This window comes from Anomaloglossus baeobatrachus, chromosome 1 (genome assembly GCF_048569485.1).
Source record: "Anomaloglossus baeobatrachus isolate aAnoBae1 chromosome 1, aAnoBae1.hap1, whole genome shotgun sequence".
Lineage (NCBI taxonomy): Eukaryota > Metazoa > Chordata > Amphibia > Anura > Aromobatidae > Anomaloglossus > Anomaloglossus baeobatrachus.
The window spans coordinates 149,380,209-149,406,461 of record NC_134353.1 but is presented as its reverse complement, the minus strand read 5'-3'; the positions used below and the strand labels follow the sequence as shown (position 1 = coordinate 149,406,461).

The window sequence follows — 26,253 nt, the reverse complement described above, 5'->3', positions numbered from 1 at the left end:
TGAAAAATGTTCAAAAACAGTAATCCAAAGGTGTATAGAGAAAAATTATAGTACCATTAAAAATGTCACTTTGTCATGAAAAGAATGCGGCCCCCAAATTTTTTTTTATCTATGTGCAGCCCTTATACCCAGCAGAGTTTGAGACCCCTGGCATACACTATGGATGGTTGGTTATGCTGGAAGACCGCAGCGGTAGCTGGTAACCTAAACAATAATATTAAAACTCCCATCATTCTTGAGAACTACAAACATTTTTAATAAGATTAAATTTGCAAAGTTGATTGGTTTTAACTATGTTTAGACAACCCCTTTAAGTAACAAGTGCTATTGCAAAACCAAACATCTAGCCTTATCACAGTTAAACATTGCCCACACACAATTTTGTAATGCAATGTAAACATGCCCCTTTGGAAAATGAAAAGCTTGAGAACCTGGTGAGATGCCTCAGTCACCGCTGAGGACAAAGCTGCTCAAATCAGGTACTTTATGTGCTCCTTTTCTACTAGAAATAAATGTAATTATTCTCATAATACAATTTATTTATAAAGGGCTTATGTATCCATTATACTTTGTTACAGGATGACTTTTTATTATACCGTGGCAAGTCTTTTCCTGCTATTTGATTTCTCTTGTGGAGGTAATACAACATTTCTGTTACATAACTAATGATGTAAAATACTAACGATGCAATTACTAACTATTGCATAAAGCAACATTTCTGTTTTATAATGATTGATCACATTGAAATTTATCTAATACAAAGTATTTTTCTTATATTTTTAACATTTTAAATTGTAAAGAAAATGCTAAAATATCATGTAATGGTGGAATTAACAATAGGTGCAGTCACACACAGATAGGCCACCTCTTTACAGCGGCCCCATTGTAGCCAAATGGACTACCATGATAGAATTGTAGGTATGCTTTCTCATGTACACTCTTTGGCGGGCTTTGCACGTTGCGACATCGCAAGCCGATGCTGCGATGTCGCACGCGATAGTCCCCGCCCCCGTCGCAGGTACGATATCTTGTGATAGCTGGCGTAGCGAAAATTATCGCCATGCTAGCTTCACATGCACTCACCTGCCCTGCGACCGTCGCTCTGGCCGGCGACCCGCCTCCTTCCTAAGGGGGCGAGTCGTGTGGCGTCATAGCGACGTCACACGGCAGGCGGCCAATAGCGGCGGAGGGGCGGAGATGAGCAGGATGTAAACATCCCGCCCACCTCCTTCCTTTCGCATAGCCGCCGGCGGCAGGTAAGGAGATGTTCCTCGCTCCTGCGGCTTCATACACAGCGATGTGTGCTGCCACAGGAGCGAGGAACTACATCGTACCTGTCGCTGCAGCATAATTATGAAAAAGTCGGAGCCTGCAACGATGATACGATAACGACGCTTTTGCGTTCGTTAATCGTATCATCTAGCATTTACACACTACGATCTCGAAAGTGACGCCAGAAGTGCGTCACTTTCGATTTGACCCCACCGACATCGCATGTGCGATGTTGCAACGTGCAAAGCCGCCCTTTGTGATATAAACAATGCTGTCCCACTGCATACAATCTGTTTAATAAAGTTTATTCATGTGTGCTAGACTGTGTACCAGAACTCCAACATGACGTGCTCCTTCAAGGAGGAGACCTGAGCACTGTGTTTACTCCGGATGCTGAATATTGTCAGATGGTCTGTACCTTTAGCCCACGTTGCTTGATGTTTTCTTACCTACCAGCAAGTTGGCCAAATGATAATGAAAGGTGAGAAAACATGGCTGATAGATTGGAGTAAAGATAAAAGTGAATCTGTCACAATTAACGTGCAACATGACACCACCATTCTCTTTCTTTCTTCTTCACGGGGCCTGTGGCTTGGAGCGAGAAGCTCAGCTCGGGTTCCTGACTTCCACAAGGGCAAACCTTAGGAAAGGACATATCCAAATACTGGTGGTATCTCCAACTTATCCGGGATTGGCTGGGGCCCATCACGGCAGAGACCAGTACCCTGAGGCAGCACTTAAACTGTGAGCAAAAAGACCTGGAACTGCAGAAGCTGACTCAGCCTCTTATTGCCATCGCCATCGCCCCGCGCTTCAGCGCCAACGGCCACCATTACAACCCTCAGCATGCCGCCTGGGGCCTGCTCCACCTGTGGGGATCAGAACCATCTTTTCTGCGACACCATCAGCGCCGGAGGACATCACCCGCAGTGGCGGGTAATCCCTAGCCGCGTACCACAGGTGGCGTCATGTGAAAAACTACCATCCTATCATCCTCCCTTTTATTGTATGCCTCAGGGCCACGAAGCCAGGCAGGGCCACCCGACATCCCAAACCCGACATCACCGGCCCGGCGACGAATATATTTAACCCCTTGCCCTGTTGGTTCTACACTGGCACTTCTGGTCATGTGCGCTATGAAGCTGGGTATACGCGTCCCGGATTGAGAGAGGTCTAGTGCGCATGACTGGAAGTGCCAGGACTTCGGATGAGCGGTGCCAAAGGACACAAATATCCGTGTCACCACTGGTGATGCTGCATTGCATAGCATGTTAGTACACCGCTGTGGGCTAAGAGGGCGGAATGAGCGTAAGAACTCACACCCTTGTGACTAGTCCCTGCGCTCATTAGCATATCATAAAAGATCTTTAGACGTACTTTTTCTAAAGATCTCTTTATCTATGCTAGTAGATACAGGGACAGTTAGGTAGGGATTAGCAATATGCACCTAGAACTGCTCGTGGTTCTGGGTACATATTGCACCTCTCAGGTTCCCTTTAAAATGTCTTCAATTATAGAAGGTATGAGTCAAAGGGGTGGTCCTTATCAGAGGATGACAGTAATCTCTGTATGTTTGTGTACAGACTTGGCTGTCAAGAACCACCCAGTTTATTGCTAAGCCCAGAATAAGCTGAGATTTTCGATGATAAGGGTCATTGGTGGTATGTAAACTTTTCCCAGTTCTCCACACTGTAACTCTTCAACTGTTGTGAATCTAAAACTCCCAGCATGCTGCAACAGTTTATTTGCCTGCTCTATAACACTCTAGGGCAGGGGTCTCAAACTCAGCTGAGGGAATGGGACACACATAGAAAAAAAAATTGAGGGTGTTCGCCATCCTGTAGTAATATCCCCCTTGTGTTCTGTATAATATGCACATCCTTGTGTCCTGTAGTTATGTCCCCCATACTGTAGCAATGTCCCCATCCTTGTGCCCTGTAGTAATGTCCCCCATCCTTGTCCTCTGTAGTAATGTCCCCATCTTGTCCCCTGTAGTAATGTCTCCCATCCTTGTGCCCTATAGTAATGTGCCCCTTCCTTGTACCCTGAGTAATGTGCCCATTTTTGTGCCCTGTAGTAATGTGCCCATCCTTGTACCCTGTAATAATGTCTGCCAACCTTGTTGCCTGTAGTATTGTGCCCATCCTTGAAGTATTGTCCATACTTGTGCCCTGTAGTATTGTGCTCATCCTTGTGCCCTGTAGTATTTTGCCCATCCTTGTAGTATTGTGCCCATCCTTGTAGTATTGTTTATCCTTGTGCCTTGTAGTACTATGCCCATCCTTGTAGTATTGTGTCCATCCCCATGCCTATCCTTGTAGTGCCCATCCTTGTATCTTTGTAGTATTGTGCCCATCCTTGCAGTATTGTGCCTATCCTTGTAGTATTGTGCCCAGTAATATTGTGCCCAGTAGTATTATGCCCATCCTTGTAGTATTGTGCTCATCCTTGTAGTATTGTGGTGATCCTTGCAGTATTGTGCCCATTCTTGTAGTATTGTGCCCATCCTTGTAGTATTGTTCCCATCCTTGTAGTATTGTTCCCATCCTTGTAGTATGCTGCCCATCCTTCTAGTATTGTGCCCATCCTTCTAGTATTGTGCCCATCCTTCTAGTATTGTGCCCATCCTTCTAGTATTGTGCCCATCCTTCTAGTATTAAAGAAAAAGTAGGAGATTGTCAGCTCACCCCTCTTCACTCCAGGATAGTGCAGCGATGCATGGAAACGCCCTGGCGGTGGATAGAATCAAAGGAAACAGAAGTCCAGCATCAAGGAGAGGAGGATGAAATAAAACTGGAGTTTATTAGTTGCAATTGCAAGTAAAATCTTACAGACTGTCGGGGAGCACAATAACACAAAGTGAAAGGCGTGTGGATTACCTACGCATTTCGACCAAAGGGTCTTATTCATGGAATGTGTATTATCTCAAGTTAGTTGTTATTTAAAGGATACACGGTTGAACGTCATAGGAGTGTTGGTGCTAATTAAAACTAACATGGTGCAAGGTGTGCACACTTTCAAAACAGAGGCACCAAACACATATAATGAGATAAAAACATAAATATAGAAAACCACAATCTATGAATTAAGCAAAAAATGTTGAATCTGCAAAATTGTCATAGGAAAATCTATCCATAGATAATTGTTAATTTTGGTATAGAGGAACCAAAACATGAATATATGTCCAAAACATAATGTTGTAAACATCGATAAAATAGCAATTTTTATACATGAAGAAACATGATAGATGTTTATTTTATTGCATAAAGAAAATTTTTTATAAAAGATAAATATTGCCAATAGAAGAGGAGACCAGAATCTACTTAATTACGTGTATTGTAAGATTAGATCTTGACAGGTATTTAGACCATGCGGTACCCGAGTACCTAGTTTGAAAATCCAAAAAGATTCTCTGTTTAGGAGCTTTCTCCTATGGTCTCCCCATCTAGCTGGCTTGGTAATTTTCTCTATGCCCATAAATAAAAGAGAATCAAGACATCTGTTGTGAGTGGTTACAAAGTGCCGAGAAACCGCAGAGATGTTCACTGCATTTGGATTCAAAGTGTCAGATATATGCCGTCTGATTCGCTTCTGTAGAGGATTTCCTGTACAACCAACGTATTGAATCTTGCAGGTAGTGCACTCTATAAGGTATATTACATATGGCGTATTGCAGTTAATGTATCCATTAACACTAGAAGTCCCAGAAATTTCAAGCTCCCCCCTGAAGTCCCGAAGGAGGGTCAAATGACCATTAGTCCAAACTCTAATTAAGGCCATTACTGTCGCACCACAGGAGGTTGGAGAACAACAACCTCCTGTGGTGCAACAGTAATGGCCTTAATTACAGAACAAAAGACGGTGCTTATAGAATGTTAGCTAAATTCCTTCAGGTCATTCGACCCGTCTCTGGGTTCCAAAGGTAGGAATTTAAATGATCCCTCTCTGGGACTTCTAGTGTTAATATTGTACGTTAAACCTGTATGATTGGAAATGAATGCTTTGCTATTATTGGCATGTTTACAGGCTATACACTGGTTGTGTCCACAGCCATAAAAGCCGGTGCAAGAAAGCCAGGTTTTGTTTGTTGTGTGACTGGTGACTACACTTGGTGAAGTAAAGCAGAAGTAAATCGCAACCACAACAAAAAAATCTTCAAAAAACACTCACAAAGAGGAGGAAGAAAGCATAGGAGGAAACAGATATCCAGATTGCCGCAAGAAGAAGAAAAAACAACGTTAACATGCCCAGTTTGGAATCTGTCTGCACAGATTATCTCCCAGGATCAAATGTCTGTTCTTTCCAAAGGATTACATTTCTGCCCAACAAATAAATTTGACATTTTCAAAACTCTGCTCGATATTAACAAGTTCGCAAGAAATTTAACTCTTAAATGCCACTTTGACTTGGAGACTGCAACAAATGAGAACATGGATTTAATACAAAATCACAACACTGCAGAAACCAATGTCATTCCAGCGTTTAAAGAGTTAATTCAACTTACTGACCTAAGAAGCCTGGAGTCTGAATCTAGAATTCAAGATCAACAACCAGAACAGCCCTTTAGAACTGCCAATCCGTATTTTTACCCCCTACAAACGCGACCTCCTATTTTGGATGTGTTTCAAGAAAAAATAGAATCTGAACTTGTTCATTTGGACAAAATAAATGACAAAAAACACAATAATTTAACCTTTCTAGAAAAAAATAGCTCTTGATACTCTCAAATCAAACACTGACTTGGTTTTCAGAGAAGCTGATAAGGGGGGAGGGATTGTGATTCTTGATTTTTCATTATACATCAAAATGAACAAGGAAATATTGGAGGACAAAAATACATATATTCATCTCAAGGGAGATCCCACTATTCCTTTCAAAGAAAAAAATGATAAATTACTGGAAGATGGGCTCATACGGGAAGTTTTTTCCCAAAAAATGTATGAATATCTGAAGGTAGATTTTCCGGTAATCCCTATCTACCATGCCCTCCCCAAAATCCACAAAGGAATTTTTCCCCCTCCCTTCGGACCAATTATCTCAGTTATAGGGTCTCTAGGAGAAAAACTGGGGTCTTGGGTCGATTTTCTCCTACAGCCCCTAGTTAAAGAGATTCCTGGCTTCTTAAGGGTTACTTTGCACACTATGACATCGCAGCTGCGATGTTGGTGGGGTCAAATCAAAAGTGACGCACATCTGGCGTCGTTGTCGACATCGGAGTATGTGAATCCTTTTTACTACGATTAACGAGCACAAAAGTGTTGAAATTGTATGATCGGTGTAGTGTCAGGCATTTCCATAATGTCGCTGCAGCGACAGGTACGATGTGGTTCCTCGTTCCTGCGGCAGCACACATCGCTGTGTATGAAGCCGCAGGAGCGAGGAACATTTCCTTACCAGCGTCCCGGCTGCAATGAGGAAGGAAGGAGGTGGGCGGGATGTTTATGTCCCGCTCATCTCCGCCCCTCTGCTTCTATTGGCCGCCTGCCGTGTGACGTCGCTGTGACGCCGCACGACCCACCCCCCCTTAGGAAGGAGGCGGTTCGCCAGCCAGAGTGATGTCGCAGGGTAGGTAAGTGCATATGAAGCTGCCGTAGTGATAGCTGCCGTACCGAACATTATCACAAGATATCGCATGTGCGATGGGGGCGGGGACTATCGCGTTTAGCATAGCTACAATCGGCTTGTGATGTCGTAGTGTGCAAAGTACCCCTAAGAAACACAAAGGCACTTATATTCAATCTAGATTCTATCACTTGGCAATCCGATTACATCTGGATCACCAGTGATATTGTCAGCTTATATCCTTCTATCCCTCACCACATTGCCATTGAATGTCTTGAATTATTCCGTTCAAAACACAGTTCCTATCTATCTAATAATCAGGATTTTGTTGTATCAGCAGTCAATTTTCTACTTACTCACAATTATTTTTCTTTTGACAGGGAATTCTATTTACAGAAGTGTGGAGTTAGTATGGGGGGCAAATTTTCCCTCTCTCTAGCTCACATCGTGGTAGCGTTTTTTGAGGAGATATATGTTTTCAACCCCTTAAACAATCTTTTTGCCGATCATATTATTTTTTACACTAGGTACATAGATGATCTGCTACTAATATGGAGGGGTGATCTTGATTCAGTACAGAATTTCATGGATTATATGAACACTAATCCCTTTAACCTCAAATTTACGTTTTCTACACATCCACATAAAATTAACTACCTCGATGTTACTTTAATAGGAAATTCTAACCGTATAGAAGCTTTACCATTCAGTAAAGACACTGACTGTAACTCTATACTGTTAGCCAGCTCTTGTCATCCCACACATACGGTTAAAAACATCCCTGTAGGAGAATTAATTAGAACCAAAAGAAATTGTTCCAAATCAGATACATTTCTTCAGGAATCTAATAAAACTTTGAATAAACTCAAATATAGAGGATATCCCAGCTGGAGACTATGTAGAGCACAGAAAATCGTTCATGCTATTGATAGAACTGAGCTGCTTAAAAACAAAAACAAGCACAAAAATCAAAGTTTTTATAGGGTCACTTTCAGCACCATTTTTTCTCCACAATACAACCAAATCGTCAAAATTGTTAAAAAATATATTACATTATTACACCAAGATAAAAATCTCAACAGTATTCTCAACAAATATCAAATTAATTTTGTAGCAAAACGTGCCTTGAATCTTGCCAACATTCTTTCACCAAGTGTAGTCACCAGTCACACAACAAACAAAACCTGGCTTTCTTGCACCATCTTTTATGGCTGTGGACACAACCAGTGTATAGCCTGTAAACATGCCAATAAGAGCAAAACATTAATTTACAATCATACAGGTTTAACATACAATATTAATGGCTACATTAACTGCAATATGCCATATGTAATATACCTTATAGAGTGCACTACCTGCAAGATTCAATGCGTTGGTTGCACAGGAAATCCTCTAAAGAAGCGAATCAGACGGCATATGTCTGACACTTTGAATCCAAATGCAGTGAACATCTCTGCGGTTTGTCGGCACTTTGTAACCACTCACAGCAGATGTCTTGATTCTCTTTTATTTATGGGCATAGAGAAAATTACCAAGCCAGCTAGAGGGGGAGACCATAGGAGAAAGCTCCTAAACAGAGAATCTTTTTGGATTTTCAAACTAGGTACTCGGGTACCGCATGGTCTAAATACCCGTCAAGATCTAATCTTACAATACACGTAATGAAGTAGATTCTGGTCTCCTCTTCTATTGGCAATATTTATCTTTTTTATAACAATTTTTCTTTATGCAATAAAATAAACATCTATCATGTTTCTTCATGTATAAAAATTGCTATTTTATCAGTTTACAACATTATGTTTTGGACATATATTCATGTTTTGGTTCCTCTATACCAAAATTAACAATTATCTATGGATAGATTTTCCTATGACAATTTTGCAGATTCAACATTTTTTGCTTAATTCATAGATTGTGGTTTTCTATATTTATGTTTTTATCTCATTATATGTGTTTGGTGCTTCTGTTTTGAAAGTGTGCACATCTTGCACCATGTTAGTTTTAATTAGCACCAACCCTCCTATGACGTTCAACCGTGTATCCTTTAAATAACAACTAACTTGAGATAATATACATTCCATGAATAAGACCCTTTGGTCGAAACGCGTAGGATAATCCACACGTCTTTCACTTTGTGTTATTGTGCTCCCCGACAGTCTGTAAGATTTTACTTGCAATTGCAACTAATAAACTCCAGTTTTATTTCATCCTCCTCTCCTTGATGCTGGACTTCTGTTTCCTCTGATTCTATCCTTCTAGTATTGTGCCCATCCTTCTAGTATTGTGCCCATCCTTCTAGTATTCTGCCCATCCTTCTAGTATTCTGCCCATCCTTCTAGTATTCTGCCCATCCTTCTAGTAGTATTCTGCCCATGCTTGTAGTATTCTGCCCATCCTTGTAGTATTGTGCCCATCCTTGTAGTATTCTGTCCATCCTTCTAGTATTCTGCCCATGTTTGTAGTATTCTGCCCATGCTTGTAGTATTGTGCCCATCCTTCTAGTATTGTGCCCATCCTTGTAGTATTCTGTCCATCCTTGTGCCCTCATCCTTGTCCCCTATTATGCCGCTCTTCACAAACACAAAACAAGATAAATTCTTCTCACCTTTCCTCTTTTCCCTCAGGGCTGCGTGCTGATCAGTGTTTGCAGCGTTTTGGAGGCAGCATGTTTCAACTGCGTCCAGAGCGCTGTGTTGTACAGTACAAGCAGAGTGGATGGGATTTCTAGAAATCCCATTCACTGTACGTGTGCGGCCCAGAGTGAACACTGACCTGCGGTGCGGCTTACAGGGTTGTAAGTGTCCTCTGTACTGAGAATACAGTGAGGAGGCCGCAGCGGCCCGAACCTTGATAGTGGGTATGAGCAGCTACGGTCTCCTGTATTCTTCTGTAGAGGAAACTCGCGGCCCCGCATTCAGGACCCGCCACTTCCAGGACACAGCGGGTCCTGATCGTGGGTACATACAGTACATACCTGCTGTGTCCTGCAGACTCCTTGACGATCGTAGCTCTATGCCGGGAGTCGGCGCCGGCATGTACAGTTGAATTATTTGCGGTGCTGTGCAGAGGAGCTTTGAGCACTATACCAATGGCCAATCAGATGCAAGGAGGTGACATCATACAGCGACATCACCTCCTTGCATCTGATTGGCCGCGTCACCCATTGGTGTAGTGCAGACAGCTCCTCTGCGCAGCACCGCAAATGATTCAACCGTACTGTGCCTGCCGGCTCCGGCTCCCGGCATAGAGCTGTGATCGTCACAGGGTCTGCGGGCTGCAAAAACCAGCCTCAGGGGGCGCATGCAACCCGCGGGCCTCGTGTTTGAGACCTCTGCTCTAGGTTAACAAAAGACAATTATAGGGGCATATACTGTAAAATGTAAAACATTTTTTAGCTTAAAATGCTTGTGAATTGTCTACTGTGGAACAAAACTAAGGCAGTAATTAAAAGGAACCTGTCACAAGGTTTTTCCCTTATGCAGCCAGCATCAGTGAGCCCTTATATATAGTATTTCAGAATACTATATATATAAGAGGCCAGGCCACTCTGTAGAACGTAAAAAAACCCACTTTTATAATACACACCAAGGGGGCGGTCCGGTACAATGGGTGTAACTGCTCTCGGTCCGGCACCTCCTCCTTTTTGCGATCGCTGTCCTCCTGCCTAGCCCCATGTGCATGGTGTAGCCTGCGTCATTCCCACAGAGGCCTCCATTGTACTCCTGCACATGCGCACTATGATCTGCCCTGCTGAGCGCAGAGCAAAGTACTGTAATGTGCAGGCCAAGAAAAGGTCAAAGACCGCCCATGCATGCGCACTACAGAACTTTGATCTGCCCTCAGCTGGGTAGATCAAAGTGTGCATGCATAGGAGGCACCATGCATGTGTGGCTGGGCAGGAGCATGGCAATCTCAAAAGATGGAAGAGACGGCAGACATGACCACTTCCTAGGGCTAGGTGAGTATAATAAAATCTCAGCCCTAATCAGACCGAGAAAACAGTCACAGCATGCTGCAAGTGTAATGCAATCCTGTTTCACTCGCACCCATTCAATTCTATGGGGCGAGAGAAACATTGCACTACACTCGCGTTACACTGGTGTAATTTGAGTACAGTGCGAGAATCACAATAGTCGGCAACAGAGGATAGAGGGAGATGAATCCCTCCCCTCCGCAGCGCCGGGCCCTCCCCTCTGCAACTGTGGTCTTATCGGACCACAGTTACAGGACCCTCACATGAGACTCAGCTCTCGCTGTGAACGTGTGCTGAGTGTCATGCGAGGACTCGCACATAACCCCATGTGGCCTCAGCCATACAGCGCAGCCTGGGCTCTTATATACAGTATTCTGGAATGCTGTATATAAGGATTGACTGGTTGTGGCTGCAGCTTATAAAAAAAACTTGTGTCAAGTTCCCTTTACAGAATACTCTGCATATAATCATTTTTATTTTCTTTTTGTGCCGTAGGTTTGCATGCATTCTTAAGGCCAGTCCAACATTAACATTACAGAAAGTGGTAATGCTAGGAACCATTTCAGGACATTCCTTAAAACATTGCACAAAAAGAATATATGGTAAGAAAGTAAAGTACATTATCATAACCACAACCACACGGGGGCGGATATCTTTTATGTATTTATCTTAGGGGTCCATTTTCTCCTAGCTATTTATATTCCTCTAAGGTCCCCAACCTTTTTTGACCCCATTACTATAGGTACCTGGGTGAAGTCATGGTGTTCACAATCACCTGCACAGTTTATTTTTATAGATTCATAAAGACTTCATTGGTTTTAGGGTTTTCTTGGTTTTCCTATTATTAAACCCTAATAAGAACGTTGCTTGTTGTAATATTTAACATTTAATTAGTCTAACATAAAGCGAATCAAATGGAGAATTTATACCCAATGAGAGATGAGTAAATAATTTTGTAAGGCCCTGATCCAGCAGTCAGGTCATTATCCCATTACTCCTCCCTGCCAGGATCTGCGGCTCCTCAATTGATTAGCCAGCCTGCGCAATATCGCACTAATAACAGGCTGGATAATCAAAAGTGGAGCAGGTGATGCCAACACGTAGAAAGCAGATCCCAGGGCTCCTGCCCAAAACCCCCAAAAAACTGGAGTGGACGCTGCACCAGAGACCTGCAAATTGATTTGCTCATCTCTGCCAATGAAAAGCCCCTAGTGATGACTGAACCATCGAATAAGAAATAAACATGTTGCCTTTAATATCAGTCTGTTTAAAGATCTGACACATACTGTATTGTAATATACTTCAAAACTCTTTACAACCTTCCTGCTTGCCACAATTAAAGGAACTGTGGAATGTGATTTTCCTGAACTGCTTATTAAAGTATTATTGATTAGTAAACCAGTGTATTCATACAGTTCTTGCAATTTGTTTTGTTGGCATAATAACCTTTATTTTGCTTTTTCCTATAGTGATCCTTTAAGTTTATGTTAATAATACAATAATAATAATAATAATAATCTTTATTTCTATAGCGCCAACATATTCCGCAGCGCTTTACAATTCAGGAGGATCATATACAAACAAGAAACAGTTATAGAACATACAATAATTAGAGTATGACAAAAAAAAGAGACAACCCTGCTCGTGAGAGCTTACAATCTATAATGAGATGGGGGGAGGACACGGCAGACGTCAGCAACCGGCAAACTCGGTCAAATGCCGGGGCCCTGAGCTGCCGGGGGGGCCCACTAGTGGCGGCAAGAGTGGCGCACCGCTACTCAGGGGGCTGTCATCGGGTTCCCTCTCTCATCATTCTCCCCGCTGTGTCTGGAGTGTCGGCGCTCTGACAGGACTGTAGCGGAGGGCGGTGACGTCATCACTGCGTGCCTGCAGTGAGGTCAGAGCGAGCGACAGCAGTGGACGGCTGCGCCGAGGAGACCGGAGCAGCGGGGGAATGAGGAGAAGTGAGTGTATACAATCACTGTGGCCAGACGACCATGGGGGCTGTATACTACATGAGGGTGCCTAATGCTATCTGGATCTGTACTGTGCTATATAGGGCTGTATACTATACTAGATGAAGGTGCCTAATGCTATCTGGGTTTGCACTGTGCTATATAGGGCTGTATACTACACAAAGGTGCCTAATGCTATCTGGGTCTGCACTGTGCTATATGAGGCTGTATACTACATGAAGGTGCCTAATGCTATCTGGGTCTGCACTAGGCTATATGGGGCTGTATACTACATGAAGGTGCCTAATGCTATCTGGGTCTGCACTGTGCTATATGGGGCTGTATACTACATAAGGGTGCCTAATGCTATCTGAGTCTGCACTGTGCTATATGGGGCTGTATACTACATGAGGATGCCTAATGCTATCTGGGTCTGCACTGTGCTATATGGGGCTGTATACTACATGAAGGTGCCTAATGCTATCTGGGTCTGTACTGTGCTATATGGGGCTGTACACTACATGAAGGTGCCTAATGCTATCTGGCTCTGCACTGTGCTATATACGGGCTGTATGCTACATGAAGATACCTAATGCTATATGGGTCTGCACTGTGCTATATGAGGCTGTATGCTACATGAAGGTGCCTAATGCTATCTGGGTCTGTACTGTGCTATATAGGGCTGTATACTATACTAGATGAAGGTGCCTAATGCTATCTGGGTTTGCACTGTGCTATATAGGGCTGTATACTACATAAAGGTGCCTAATGCTATCTGGGTCTGCACTGTGCTATATGAGGCTGTATACTACATGAAGGTGCCTAATGCTATCTGGGTCTGCACTGTGCTATATGGGGCTGTATACTACATGAAGGTGCCTAATGCTATCTGGGTCTACACTGTGCTATATAGGGCTGTATACTACATGAAGGTGCCTAATGCTATCTGGGTCTGCACTGTGCTATATGGGGCTGTATACTACATGAAGGTGCCTAATGCTATCTGGGTCTGTACTGTGCTATGTGGGGCTGTACACCACATGAAGGTGCCTAATGCTATCTGGCTCTGCACTGTGCTATATATGGGCTGTATGCTACATGAAGATACCTAATGCTATCTGGGTCTGCACTGTGCTATATGGGGCTGTATGCTACATGAAGGTGCCTAATGCTATCTGGGTCTGCACTATGCTATATAGGGCTGTATACTACATGAAGGTGCCTAATGCTATCTGGGTCTGCACTGTGCTATATGGGGCTGTATACTACATGAAGGTGCCTAATGCTATCTGGGTCTGTACTGTGCTATATGGGGCTGTACACTACATGAAGGTGCCTAATGCTATCTGGCTCTGCACTGTGCTATATATGGGCTGTATGCTACATAAAGATACCTAATGCTATCTGGGTCTGCACTGTGCTATATGGGGCTGTATGCTACATGAAGGTGCCTAATGCTATCTGGGTCTGCACTGTGCTATATAGGGCTGTATGCTACATGAAGGTGCCTAATGCTATCTGGGTCTGCACTGTGCTATATGGGGCTGTATACTACATGAGGGTGCCTAATGCTATCTGAGTCTGCACTGTGCTATATGGGGCTGTATACTACCTGAAGGTGCCTAATTTTATCTGGCTCTGCACTGTGCTATATATGGGCTGTATGCTACATGAAGATACCTGATGCTATCTGGGTCTGCACTGTGCTATATGGGGCTGTATGCTACATGAAGGTGTCTAATGCTATCTGGGTCTGTACTGTGCTATAAAGGAGCTGTATACTACATGAAGGTGCCTAATGCTATCTGGGTCTGCACTGTGCTATATACAGGCTGTATACTACATGAGGATGCCTAATGCTATCTGGCTCTGCACTGTGCTATATGGGGCTGTATACTACATAAAGGTGCCTAATGCTATCTGGGTCTGTACTGTGCTATATGGGGCTGTATACTACATGAGGGTGCCTAATGCTATCTGGGTCTGCACTGTGCTATATGGGGCTGTACACTACATGAAGGTGCCTAATGCTATCTGGCTCTGCACTGTGCTATATATGGGCTGTATGCTACATGAAGATACCAAATGCTATCTGGGTCTGTACTGTGCTATAAAGGAGCTGTATACTACATGAAGGTGCCTAATGCTATCTGGGTCTGCCCTGTGCTATATACGGGCTGTATACTACATGAGGATGCGTAATGCTATCTGGCTCTGCACAGTGTTATATAGGGGCTGTGCACTACATGAGGTTGCCTAATGCTATCTGGATCTGCAGTACACTGTGCTAGCTGGGTCTACACTGTGCAATATACAGGCTTTATACTACATGAAGGTACCTAATGCTATCTGGGTCTGCACTGTGCTATATGGGGCTGTATACAACATGAGGGTGCGTAATGCTATCTAGGTCTGTGCTGTGCTATATGGGGCTGTATACTACATGAAGGTGCCTAATGCTATCTGGCTCTGCACTGTGCTATATAGGGGCTGTGCACTACATGAGGGTGCCTAATGCTATCTGGTTCTGCACTGTGCTATATACGGCTGTATGCTACATGAAGGTGCCTAATGCTATCTGGCTCTGCACTGTGCTATATAGGGACTTGATACTACATGACGGTACCTAATTCTATCTGGGTCTGCACTGTATATATATATATATATATATATATATATATATATACAGGGCCGGCTCCAGGTTTTTGTGGGCCCTGGGCGGAAGAGTCCCAGTGGGTTCCATAAACACGCAGACACACACACATACACAGATATGTACATATACATATTTAAAGACAAACTCACAGAATAGATATAAACTGACAAATCTATACAGTCATATACACTGACATACATAGATACACATCATACATACCTACAGACAGGCACACACTGCTCTGCTGCATACATACAGAGACACACACTGCTCTGCGGCATACATATGGACAGACACACACACTGCTGCTGCATACATACATACAGACAGACACACACATACTGCTCTGCTGCATACATACATACATACAGACACAGCTCTGCTACATACATACAGACACACACACACAGCTCTGCTGCATACATACAGACACACACAGCTCTGCTGCATACATACAGACACACACTGCTCTACTGCCTACATACAGACACACTCACACTGCTCCTGCGGCTTTTCCTTTTTTGAAAATGCCAGCCGCCCATTATTCAATCTCGTATTCACTGCTTCCCCCGCCCACCGGCGCCTATGATTGGTTGCAGTCAGACCCGCACCCACGCTGAGTTACAGCTGTCTCACTGCAACCAATCACAGCCGCCGGTGGGCGGGTCTATATCGTGCAGGACAATAAGTAAAAAAATAAATAATTTAAAAAAAACGGCGTGCGGTCCCCCCAATTTTGATACCAGCCAAGGTAAAGCCACACGGCTGAAGGCTGGTATTCTCAGGATGGGGAGCCCCACGTTATGGGGAGCCCCCCAGCCTAAAAATATCAGCCAGCAGCCGCCCGGAATTGTCGCATCAATTAGATGTGACAGTCCCGGGGCTCAACCCGGCTCATCCCGAATTGCCCTGGTGCGTGGCAATCGAGGTAATAAGGAGTTAATGGCAGCAGCCCCTAGCTGCCACTAAGTCCTAGGTTATTTATGGCAGGCATCTCCCCGAGATACCTTCCATGATTAATCTGTAAGTAAAAGTAAATAAACACATACACCCGAAAAAATCCTTTATTTGGAATAAAAGACAAAAAACCCACCCTCTTTCACCACTTTATTAAAATCCCCAAATACCCCTCCAGGTCCGGCGTAATCCACATGAGGTCCCGCATCCAGATCTGCTACATGAAGCTGACAGGAGCGGCAGTAGAACACCGCTACTCCTGTGAGCTCCACCCAGCAACTGAGGTGAATCTCGCTGTCAGCGTGACGTCACTGAGGTAATGCCGATGTGTGCGGTGATTATGGGTGCGGTAGTGCCGGCGTGTGTGCGGTGAGGATGAGGGCTGTAGTGTCGGGATGTGTGCGGGGATGTCGGGATGTGTGCGGTGAAGATGTGGGCGGTAATGTTGGGATGTGTGCGGTAATGTCGGGATGTGTGCGGTGAAGATGTGGGTGGTAATGTCGGGATGTGTGTGGTAATGTCGGGATGTGTGCGGTGAAGATGTGGGCGGTAATGTCGGGATGTGTGCGGTAATGTCGGGATGTGTGCGGTGAAGATGTGGGCGGTAATGTCGGGATGTGTGCGGTAATGTCGGGATGTGTGCAGTGATATTGGGATGTGTGCGGTAATGTCGGGAGGTGTGCGGTGATGTCGGGAAGTGTGCAGTGATGTCGGGATATGTCCGGTGATGTCGGGATGTGTGCGGTAATGTCGGGATGTGTGCGGTGATGTCGGGAGGTGTGAGGTAATGTCGGGATGTGTGCGGTAATGTTGGGAGGTGTGCGGTGATGTCGGGAGGTGTGCAGTGATGTCGGGAGGTGTGCGGTAATATCGGGAGGTGTGCGGAGATGTCGGGAGGTGTGCAGTGATGTCGAGAGGTGTGCGGTGATGTCGGGATGTGTGCGGTGCGGATGAGGGCTCTCTCAGCTATAGAAAACTTAACGCAAGGCGTTATTTCACTGGAATCCGGGGCCTTTATTATCACAAGTCTCAAGTGTGAAACTAGCTAAGGGACGGCAGCCACAGTTTCCTGCCGAGGACTGCGGTCCCCGGGACTCAGCCCGGGGGCAGCAGAACTGAAGGAGAGTGGGCCAGCCCCATGGGCAGCTGAAGTGACGAGGCCGAGTGGGCCCCCCCAGCTCTCCAGGGCCCCGGCATTTGCCTGGGTATGCCGCGTGCTGACGCCGGCCCTGTATCTGATGTATAAATAGATAAAAAAGAGGAATGAAAGTAGAACTCTAGGAGCCAAGGTGGACCCCTGTAAATGAAATATCAGTTTACAGAAAATAAATGATAAAGGCGGATTGAATGCAGAGGCAGAACAAATGGAGTGCTGGAATAAGATACTCACATTCATTATATCAGCCTCTTAAATGGTACTCCCTCCTTTCAGAAATGCTTCCAAAGTCAGGAGCTAAAGTAAATTATAATAAATTTGTCAGCCTTGCTTGATCACACCTATTTCTACTTCAGCTACTTCTATCATTTCTACCTCTACCCTTTTAAAAAGTGGGCAGACGTAGCTGGGACTGGTGTAAAGTCTTAATATTTATACATAGCTTTGCATTTTGCAAACATTTTATCACATATAAAGAAGTTATAGCTTGGAAAAATGACAAAAACGGCTGATGAGTTGGGGCCATTTTTATGTTTTTGTTTGTAAAAAAATAAATAATTCCACATTTCTCTTATTTGTTCTAGCCTGCCGGGATAAGATTTTTTCTGGACTTGACATGATTGGGACAAATTATAACATTTCTAGAGTAACCAGTGTGGAGGAATGTAGAGAACGCTGCACTAATAATGAACACTGCCAGTTTTTCACTTATGTTACAGAGAAATTCCACAGCGTCCAACTCCGGTGAGTGACGTCTTTGAGTGTCTAAGTCACAATAATATATTTACTAAAATAATCACCTAAAGGTTCATGAATATTGTCATAACCCAGAAAACCTTCTTTAGGGTTGCTGAATTTTATTTGTACTCTGTGTGACCATTTTTTTTATATTGATATGTTGGAAATTTCCGTGAAGACCTTAAGACTTACCTATGTCGGCAGGCCTGGGACCGTTAGTGTTGACTACAGCTAATAATTCATAAAAAAATGAGTTTAAATAGGGTATGTTTTGGAGGGGTTTTTAATGTTTTGAAGCTTAATTGATTTTATGTTTCCATTTGTTTAAAACTTTGTACTTTGCATTTATATGTTGTGAGCCGCTCTGAGTCTTTGGAGAGGGGCGGCATACAAGTTTGACAAATAAATAAATAAATAAATAAATAAATAAACTATACATTTGATCAAAATCCATGATGCCATTATTTCTCCAGGAACATGTGCTATTTTAAATATTCTGGCAAAGGATTGCCGACAAAAATAAGACAACTTCCCAATGTCATGACCGGCTTCTCTTTAAAGGCTTGTGGAATGTCTTCATTGGGTAAATATTTATCTATTTTGTACAGATAAGGGGGGCAGTATTTAGAATTGTTATGCAATGTATTTTACATATTAGTAAAAACAAAGCCTACCATTGTCTTTTCAGTTGTCGATGCAAAGATACTGTGAAGTAGGTAGTACAGTGCATACTGACTTTTCAAATCCTCATTTCCTTGGTTGACTCCCCTATGTAATACTCCGGATGCATCATATAGACAACAAATTTTCATTATGGGTTTAAACAAAAGAAATTAAATTTTGAACTAAACTACCAATTATTTACTGTTTTTACTTACAAAGTTATTCTATGACTTATGCTATCAGGTTAATATTGGTCATGAATGTTTATGGGAAAGATACCTGTATTCTACTGTGAACAAAAAAAGTGATGTGGGCCCCCCTTTTTTTGGTAACCAGATACCTCAGATGTCTGCTTTACCTTGGCTGGTTATCAAAAATAGAGGACATCCCACGCATTATCAAAAAAAAATTATGCAAATCAGTTAAAAACTGATGTGGGGTCCCCCCTATTTTTGATAACTAGCTCAGGTGACACAGACAGTTGGGCGCTGGTAGTATGAGGCTGGGAAGGGCTATGGTTATATGGCCCTTCCCAGCCTAAAAATAGCAGTTTTTCAGCTGCTCCAGAAGTGGTACATCCATTAGTTATGCCAATTCTGGCATTTTGTCCAGCTCTTTCTGATTTCCCTGGTGCAGTGACAATCAGGGTAATACTTTTGGGGTTGATATCAGCTGTCTGCTTTACATATATTTTTTAAAAATTCATTTCCTATCCCCTTTTCTTTACAGAGCAATTGTCCTGTGCATATAGCACCAAAGTTCGGGTCCCCATTGAGTTATATGGGGTTCAGGATTTAGGGTCACGTTTGGGTCAAGCTTGGTTCCAAACTTTTCACTAAAGTCCGGCCAAACCCAGTGAACCCGAACATCCATATGTCCACTCATCCCTAGTTTTGATCAATTTGAGGGGTGCAGTTTTTAAAATGGTGTCACTTTTAGGTGCTTTCTGTCACATATGCCCATTAAAGTCAATTCAAATGTGATGCTGTCTTTCAAAAAATAAATTGGTTTTGTAAATTTTGGTGAAAAAATGAGAAATTGCTGATAAACGTTTAATCCTTCTAACTTCCTAATAAAATATGTTTCAAAAATGATGCTGATGTAGGGTAGACATGTGGGAAATGTTATTTATTAACTATTTTGTGTGATATAACTATCTGGTTTAAGGGCATAAAAATTAAAAGTGTCTCTGTCCTATCACATGCCGGCTGGGGCTTTTTATACTTTTCTTTCTACAGCATTCTCTGCTGGTTATATTTCTATGTGATTTTCTGTTATGGCATTCCAGCCCCGCAGCTAATGGATATTACATTTTAGGCAGAGACCAGCATTGTATTTGCTCTCTGTATTTCTCATTTGCCTTACTTACATCTATCTTCTATTAGGTTTGTAGGAGGTTACACTTGCTTGCATTTATTATTTCTCCTTTGTCCACATGTGTATGTGTTTTATGATTGCTCATCTTTGGTTTTTCGCCTACCCCTGCACACCTTCCTTGTTCTAGTTAGTTGCATAAAACAACCCCCTCAGGTTCTTCTGGAGAAACAGCTTGATGGTCTTTAAGGGAGTCACATCTGTGCTGTGGTTTCTAGTTATGTGGTTAGGGAATCCTAGTCTGTATAGGAACAAGTAGGGTGTGGGTGCGACTACAGGATTATAGGCTTTATTTTCCCCTTTACCCGTGTGTGAGTTGATACGTGCATAAAATTGTGTCTTTATAAGCATGGAGAACACAAAGAAAAGAACTGTCTGAGGACTTGAGAACCAAAATTGTTGAAAGATTGTTGAAATATATCAAGAAATCTCATGACTTGTCTCCAGAACTCTTGAAGTCCCCGATGCACACCATAATCCTGAAGTTTACAACCCATGGTACTGTAGCTAATCTTCCTGGATGTGGATGGCAGAGAAAAATTGATGAAAGGATGCAACACAGGATAATTCAGATATTGGCACCCTCAATCAAGTTCCAAAGAAATTCAAGCTGTTCTGCAGGCTCAGGGAGCATCAGGATCGGCACAAACTATCAACATTTCATGTCAACATTTGAATGAAATAAAATGCTATAGTAGGAGACCCAGAAGGACCCCACTGCTGACACAGAGACATAAAAAAGCTAGACTGCAGATTGACAAAATGAAAAAGCCAAAATCCTTCTGAGAAAGCATCTTGGGGACAGATGACATCCAGATAGAGCTTTTTTGGTAAAAAAAAATCTGAAAATTACCAAAGGATTTTGGGTCACAATATAGTGCCAAGGGTGAGAAAGCTGGGTTTCCTCCCTAGGTTATGGTTCTACCAGCAGGAGAATGACTCCAAACATACTTCAAGAAGCCCCCAGAAATGGTTGGAAACAAAGTGCTGGAGACTTCTTAAGTGGCCAGCAATAAGTTTGGATCTTAGTACTATTGAACACCTGTGGAAAGATCTTAAAATTGTTGTTGGGAGAAGGCACCCTTCAAATATGAGAGACCTGGAGCAGTTTCCAAATAACGAATGAACCAAAATTCCAGGTAAGACGTGTAAGAAGCTTGTTGATGGTTATAGGTAGTGATTGATTGCAGTCATTTATTCCAAAGGGTGTACAACCAAATATTAAATTTAGGGTGCCAACATTTTGCCTGTCCCATTTTGGTTTTGTATGAAATTATGTCCAATTTGCCTTTTTTTTCCTGGTTGTTTTTTGTGTTGTTCCAATACACATAAAGGAAATAAACTTGTGTATAACAAAACATGCATAATAGCAAGAATTTTATGGGAAAATACTTTATTTTCTGAAACAATTTCAAGAGTACCAACACTTTTGGCCATCACAGTATGTGTCTTTACAAGGTTGTGCTAAAAATAACATGCTGAGATGCGGATTTTGCCAAGAAAAAAAAATCAATGAATTTGTAATTTGTGACTGAACTCTGGGTCCGACACGGATGCTCGTGGTGCGGTGCGCTGATCGTTGGTGACAGAATCTGATGCTGACTAGTGCAGTTTCAACTGCCAAAGAGTCAGCTAATTGTGTGTGTATTTTCTGTGGTTTCTGGGCAAAATACCTTCAGAAATCTTCTTAAAAGTGACAACTTTTTTTTTTCCAAATCTCCTCAGAAAATTCTGAGGCCATTGGAATGACAAAACAAATTTTCTTTAAAAACATTAGGAATTGGTTTATCGGTGGTCTTCAAACAGATTGAAGAGCAAAATCTGTGGCTAAAACCTCCATGTAAGCATATCCTAACTATAACTGCTAATTACCTTCTACCGCTCATATCTTGTAGATTGCCAAAGAGATATTTTTCAGGAAATTGAATTCTCTGGAGAAAGTCTTACAAGTGTTTTTGCACCTAATGTGCACATGTGTCAGAAGATTTGTACATTTTATCCAAACTGTTTATATTTTACCTATGTAACAAAGGACTCATCAGAAGTCAATCAGAGGTGAGTGGCATGGGTCATGATAAAGTCAATTGTAGGTTTTCGAAAAATACTTTAAACCCCCTTTTGACATGTTCCCATGGCTACTCATGTTCAGCAAAGGACATAATCATTTAATCATTCCACTACTTGAGGCCTTGATTAAACAGAATAGTATATATATATATTAATATATATATATATATATATATATATATATATATATATATATACTGTATATATATATATATATATATATATACTATTCTGTTTAATATATTAATATATATATATATATATATATATATATATGTTAATATATATATATATATATATATATATATATATATATCTGTTTAATAATATTATATATATATATATATATATATATATATATATATATATATATATATATATATATATATATATATATATATATATATATATATATATACACACACACATTTATTTATATATATTTATTTATTCATTCATTTATTTATTTATAGAGAGCCGAGAGGTGTAGAAAATGTTAATATGACATCTAACTGTGTTAAGTAGGACCGGTCTACAATGGCACTTAAATGTGAAATATGGTGACTTTTTTTAAGAAATCTATGTTCTTGTTCTTTAGGAATCACCCATTGAAGTTATATTGTAATAAGGTAGAAGTACTGTAAGGCTGGACTCTAAACTTGTGGTACATTATAACTTTAATGGGTGATTTCTGAACAAAAAGAACATGGATTTCTTAAGAAAGGTATCTATTACATTCAGTGTAATCTGGATTATAGCACTAATCTATTATGTCACTTTAATCCACATTACTTTAATGAGTACCTATCACCAAATTAGTTGAATTAGACAGACAATGAAATAGACGTTACATAGTAGTGTTTGTTTTTTCTTTTGCATCTCTGTTGTGGACATATTAATGATCTAAGCAGTTGGCACTTAAACAGTAAATTTGTGACGTTCAAGTGGGCATTGTTAGGGAGATTATTGGGGGTTAGCATATACTGTTTTCTTTTTGTGATGCTGATCAGTCATAGGCAGGTAACAACACACTGGAGAAATAGCAAGAAAATAACTTAGAACAGGCTGAGTGCGAGACATGTATTGACAAACAGTCTGCTCTCCTCACTGATGACATGCTGGAGAACTGCAGAACTGAGTGTTAGTAACTGACGGCATTAGTTCTCATCCCTGGCAGACAGGTGGAGGAGAAGTAGCGCAGGGTTTAGTCTAATTACATGCACTCCTATTAGCTCTTTCTGGAGACTTTAGTATTCTGTCCTTTGTCATCAGAAATGAACTTCTGTGTGTTGTATCTGCTTTAAACATCCACCCTTGCTGTAAAGGTGACTCCAGGGATATACCCCTGAAAAATATTGTTCCAAAAGATTGGATATTGATAATGCCACAGACTTAAAGGGTTTTTACCATCGCCAAGATCCTATCACATATGTAGTAGGTGTAATAATAATAATATTAGCCAATATCTCTAATTAAAAATGTAGTCTAGTTCCCCTGATATAGCCAGGTCTCTAAGGCTGCTAACAAACTGCGTTATAATCTACGTTCACTGGTCCAGTTGGAGCTTCCGTCCCAACTCCCCAGCAAAACGGGTTTTGGATGCATGCGCCAACGGGGCCACTGACTATAATGGAGCAGACGGATCACAGTGTGCTCTTTGTTTTGCACCATTTTTGGTCATATATGCTTTTTGCAGGCGGACAACCAGATATAGTAGACGTATACGCCCGAAAATGGGCTAAGACAGGGCACTGTGTGACTCCGTCTGCACCATTTTAGTCAATGGCCTTGTTGGTGCATGTGTCTCAAATCCATTTTACGGGATTGGATTCGCACGGAAGCCTCAACGGGACCAATGAATGTAGATTATAACACAGTGTGAAAGCGACCTTACCTCATGTGCAGGCATTGCAGCTTTGGTATGCATGGTTACGTCCACTCATATAGCGGCAGTTAGTTGCTCATGGTCGTAACCATGGATACCTAAGCTATAATGCCCTGCACATGAGGTAAGAGATATGGCTATATCAGGAGAACTATCCTACATTTCTAATTGAAGGTATTTGCTAATATTATTATTACGCCTACTGCATTTTGGGATAGGATCTTGGAGATGGTAATACCCCTTTAACTCTACGCTCCCCATGTCTCATTTAGTGATAAATATCAAAAAAACTGACCCGCACATCCAACAAATGTGAACAGGTGCTAGCCAAAAAAACATAATAACTATAAAATGCATACAGCTGCACACTGAAAAGCCAAAAATGTACAAGGGAAAATATGGCACTGCATTACTGCAAAAGAGAGATATTTAGTTTATGTATTGGCCAATGCATGTAAGCCCGGAGACCAACGGCAAAGTATATCTCTGTAATCCGGGAACCTAACTTAAATGCCACTATCTAGGTTAAAAACATCCGTGTCTGGGCAAAATGCCACTATTTGGACTACAAACCTCCATGTATGGGCAGCTAGGCTCCTGCTATAATGGTTATGAACACAACCAGGTCTTAGGGCGGAGTGCTCAGTCAGAAAGAGACTCACTACAAATATCCAAAAAACTGACCCGCACAGCCAACAAATGTGAACAGGTGCTAGCCAAAAAAACGTAGTAACTATAAAATGCATACAGCTGCACACTGAAAAAGCCAAAAATGTACAAGGGAAAATATGACACTGCATTACTGCAAAAGAGAGATATTTAGTTTATGTATTGGCCAATGCATGTAAGCCCGGACACCAACGGCAAGGTAATCTCTGTAATTCAGGAACCTAACTTAAATGCCACTATCTAGGTTAAAAACATCTGTGTCTTGGCAAAATGCCACTATTTGGACTACAAACCTCCATGTATGGGCAGCTAGCTGTAGCTCCATGGATACCTAAGCTACAATTCCCTGCACATGAGGTAAGAGATATGGCTACATCAGGAGAACTATCCTACATTTCTAATTGAAGGTATTTGCTAATATTATTATTATGCCTACTGCATATTGGGATAGGATATTGGAGATGGGAATACCCCTTTAACTCTACGCTCCCCATGTCTCATTTAGTGATGGCCTGTTTGCAGCAAAAGTCTCTTTCTTCCAAAGAGTGATTGCTGTAGTTTTGAACAGTACCTGTTTCTTAAGGGTGTTAATAATGCCTTTTAAAGAGGCTCGTGCTGGGGATTTACGGGTCCAGATAAAGAATCAATTTTGTCCCAGTGAAATTTTGGAAGGTATAGCTTTGAACATAGGGATTTCATGTACTGTACTGCTGTACAGCACCAAAGCATGTGATATACCATGTGAAATTTTAATTTCTGGAATAAAAAGACCCAATAAATGTTTCTGGCCTTTTTGAAAGAAGTATCTACACCAAAGTAATACTTAATTGGGTTGAAGTGTTTTGTGGAAACAAAAGTTTGAAAAAATCTTCTCTTTCAAAATGCTGTTATGCTGTAGGACCTCGGATACTGGTATGGCAGGAGCCATTATGCCCTGGACTAGGAATATTTTGCTTGTATTATTGCCATCCAGAGCATGACCTCACACAAAGAGAAGTCTGGCAGAATGTTTTATACTTGTTGATACATAGGATTCTGATGAAAATGAATGTATATTCTTGATAGCACTTTTATCATGTCATATTTTTATCCAAAATTTTGCATCAATTACCGTATTTTTCGTTTTATAAGATGCACCGGATTATAAGACGCACCTCAAATTTAGAGATAAAAAAAGTAAAAAAATAAAAATGGGGTCTGTCTTATACTCCGGTGTTGTCTTACCAGAGGAGGACAGCAGTGTTGGTGAAGCGGGGTCACAGGAGGCAGAGGTGCTAGCAGCCGTGGCTGGTCCATGGTGTTACGGTTGCTGTGGCTCTGGAGACT

The 26,253-nt window shown here is 41.9% G+C and overlaps 1 protein-coding gene across 1 annotated transcript in view; it reads left to right on the top strand.

Moving 5' to 3' along the window:
- The first annotated feature begins 570 nt into the window (after positions 1-570).
- Positions 571-26,253, top strand: part of KLKB1 (kallikrein B1) — a 49,753-nt gene continuing 24,070 nt past the window's right edge. Inside the window, exons 1-6 of the mRNA XM_075334489.1 lie at positions 571-637; positions 1,594-1,753; positions 11,303-11,409; positions 18,116-18,275; positions 18,743-18,852; positions 22,202-22,361. Coding sequence (XP_075190604.1) covers positions 580-637; positions 1,594-1,753; positions 11,303-11,409; positions 18,116-18,275; positions 18,743-18,852; positions 22,202-22,361 — 755 coding nt within the window. The 5' untranslated portion in view covers positions 571-579. The remainder of the gene's footprint in view (positions 638-1,593; positions 1,754-11,302; positions 11,410-18,115; positions 18,276-18,742; positions 18,853-22,201; positions 22,362-26,253) is intronic.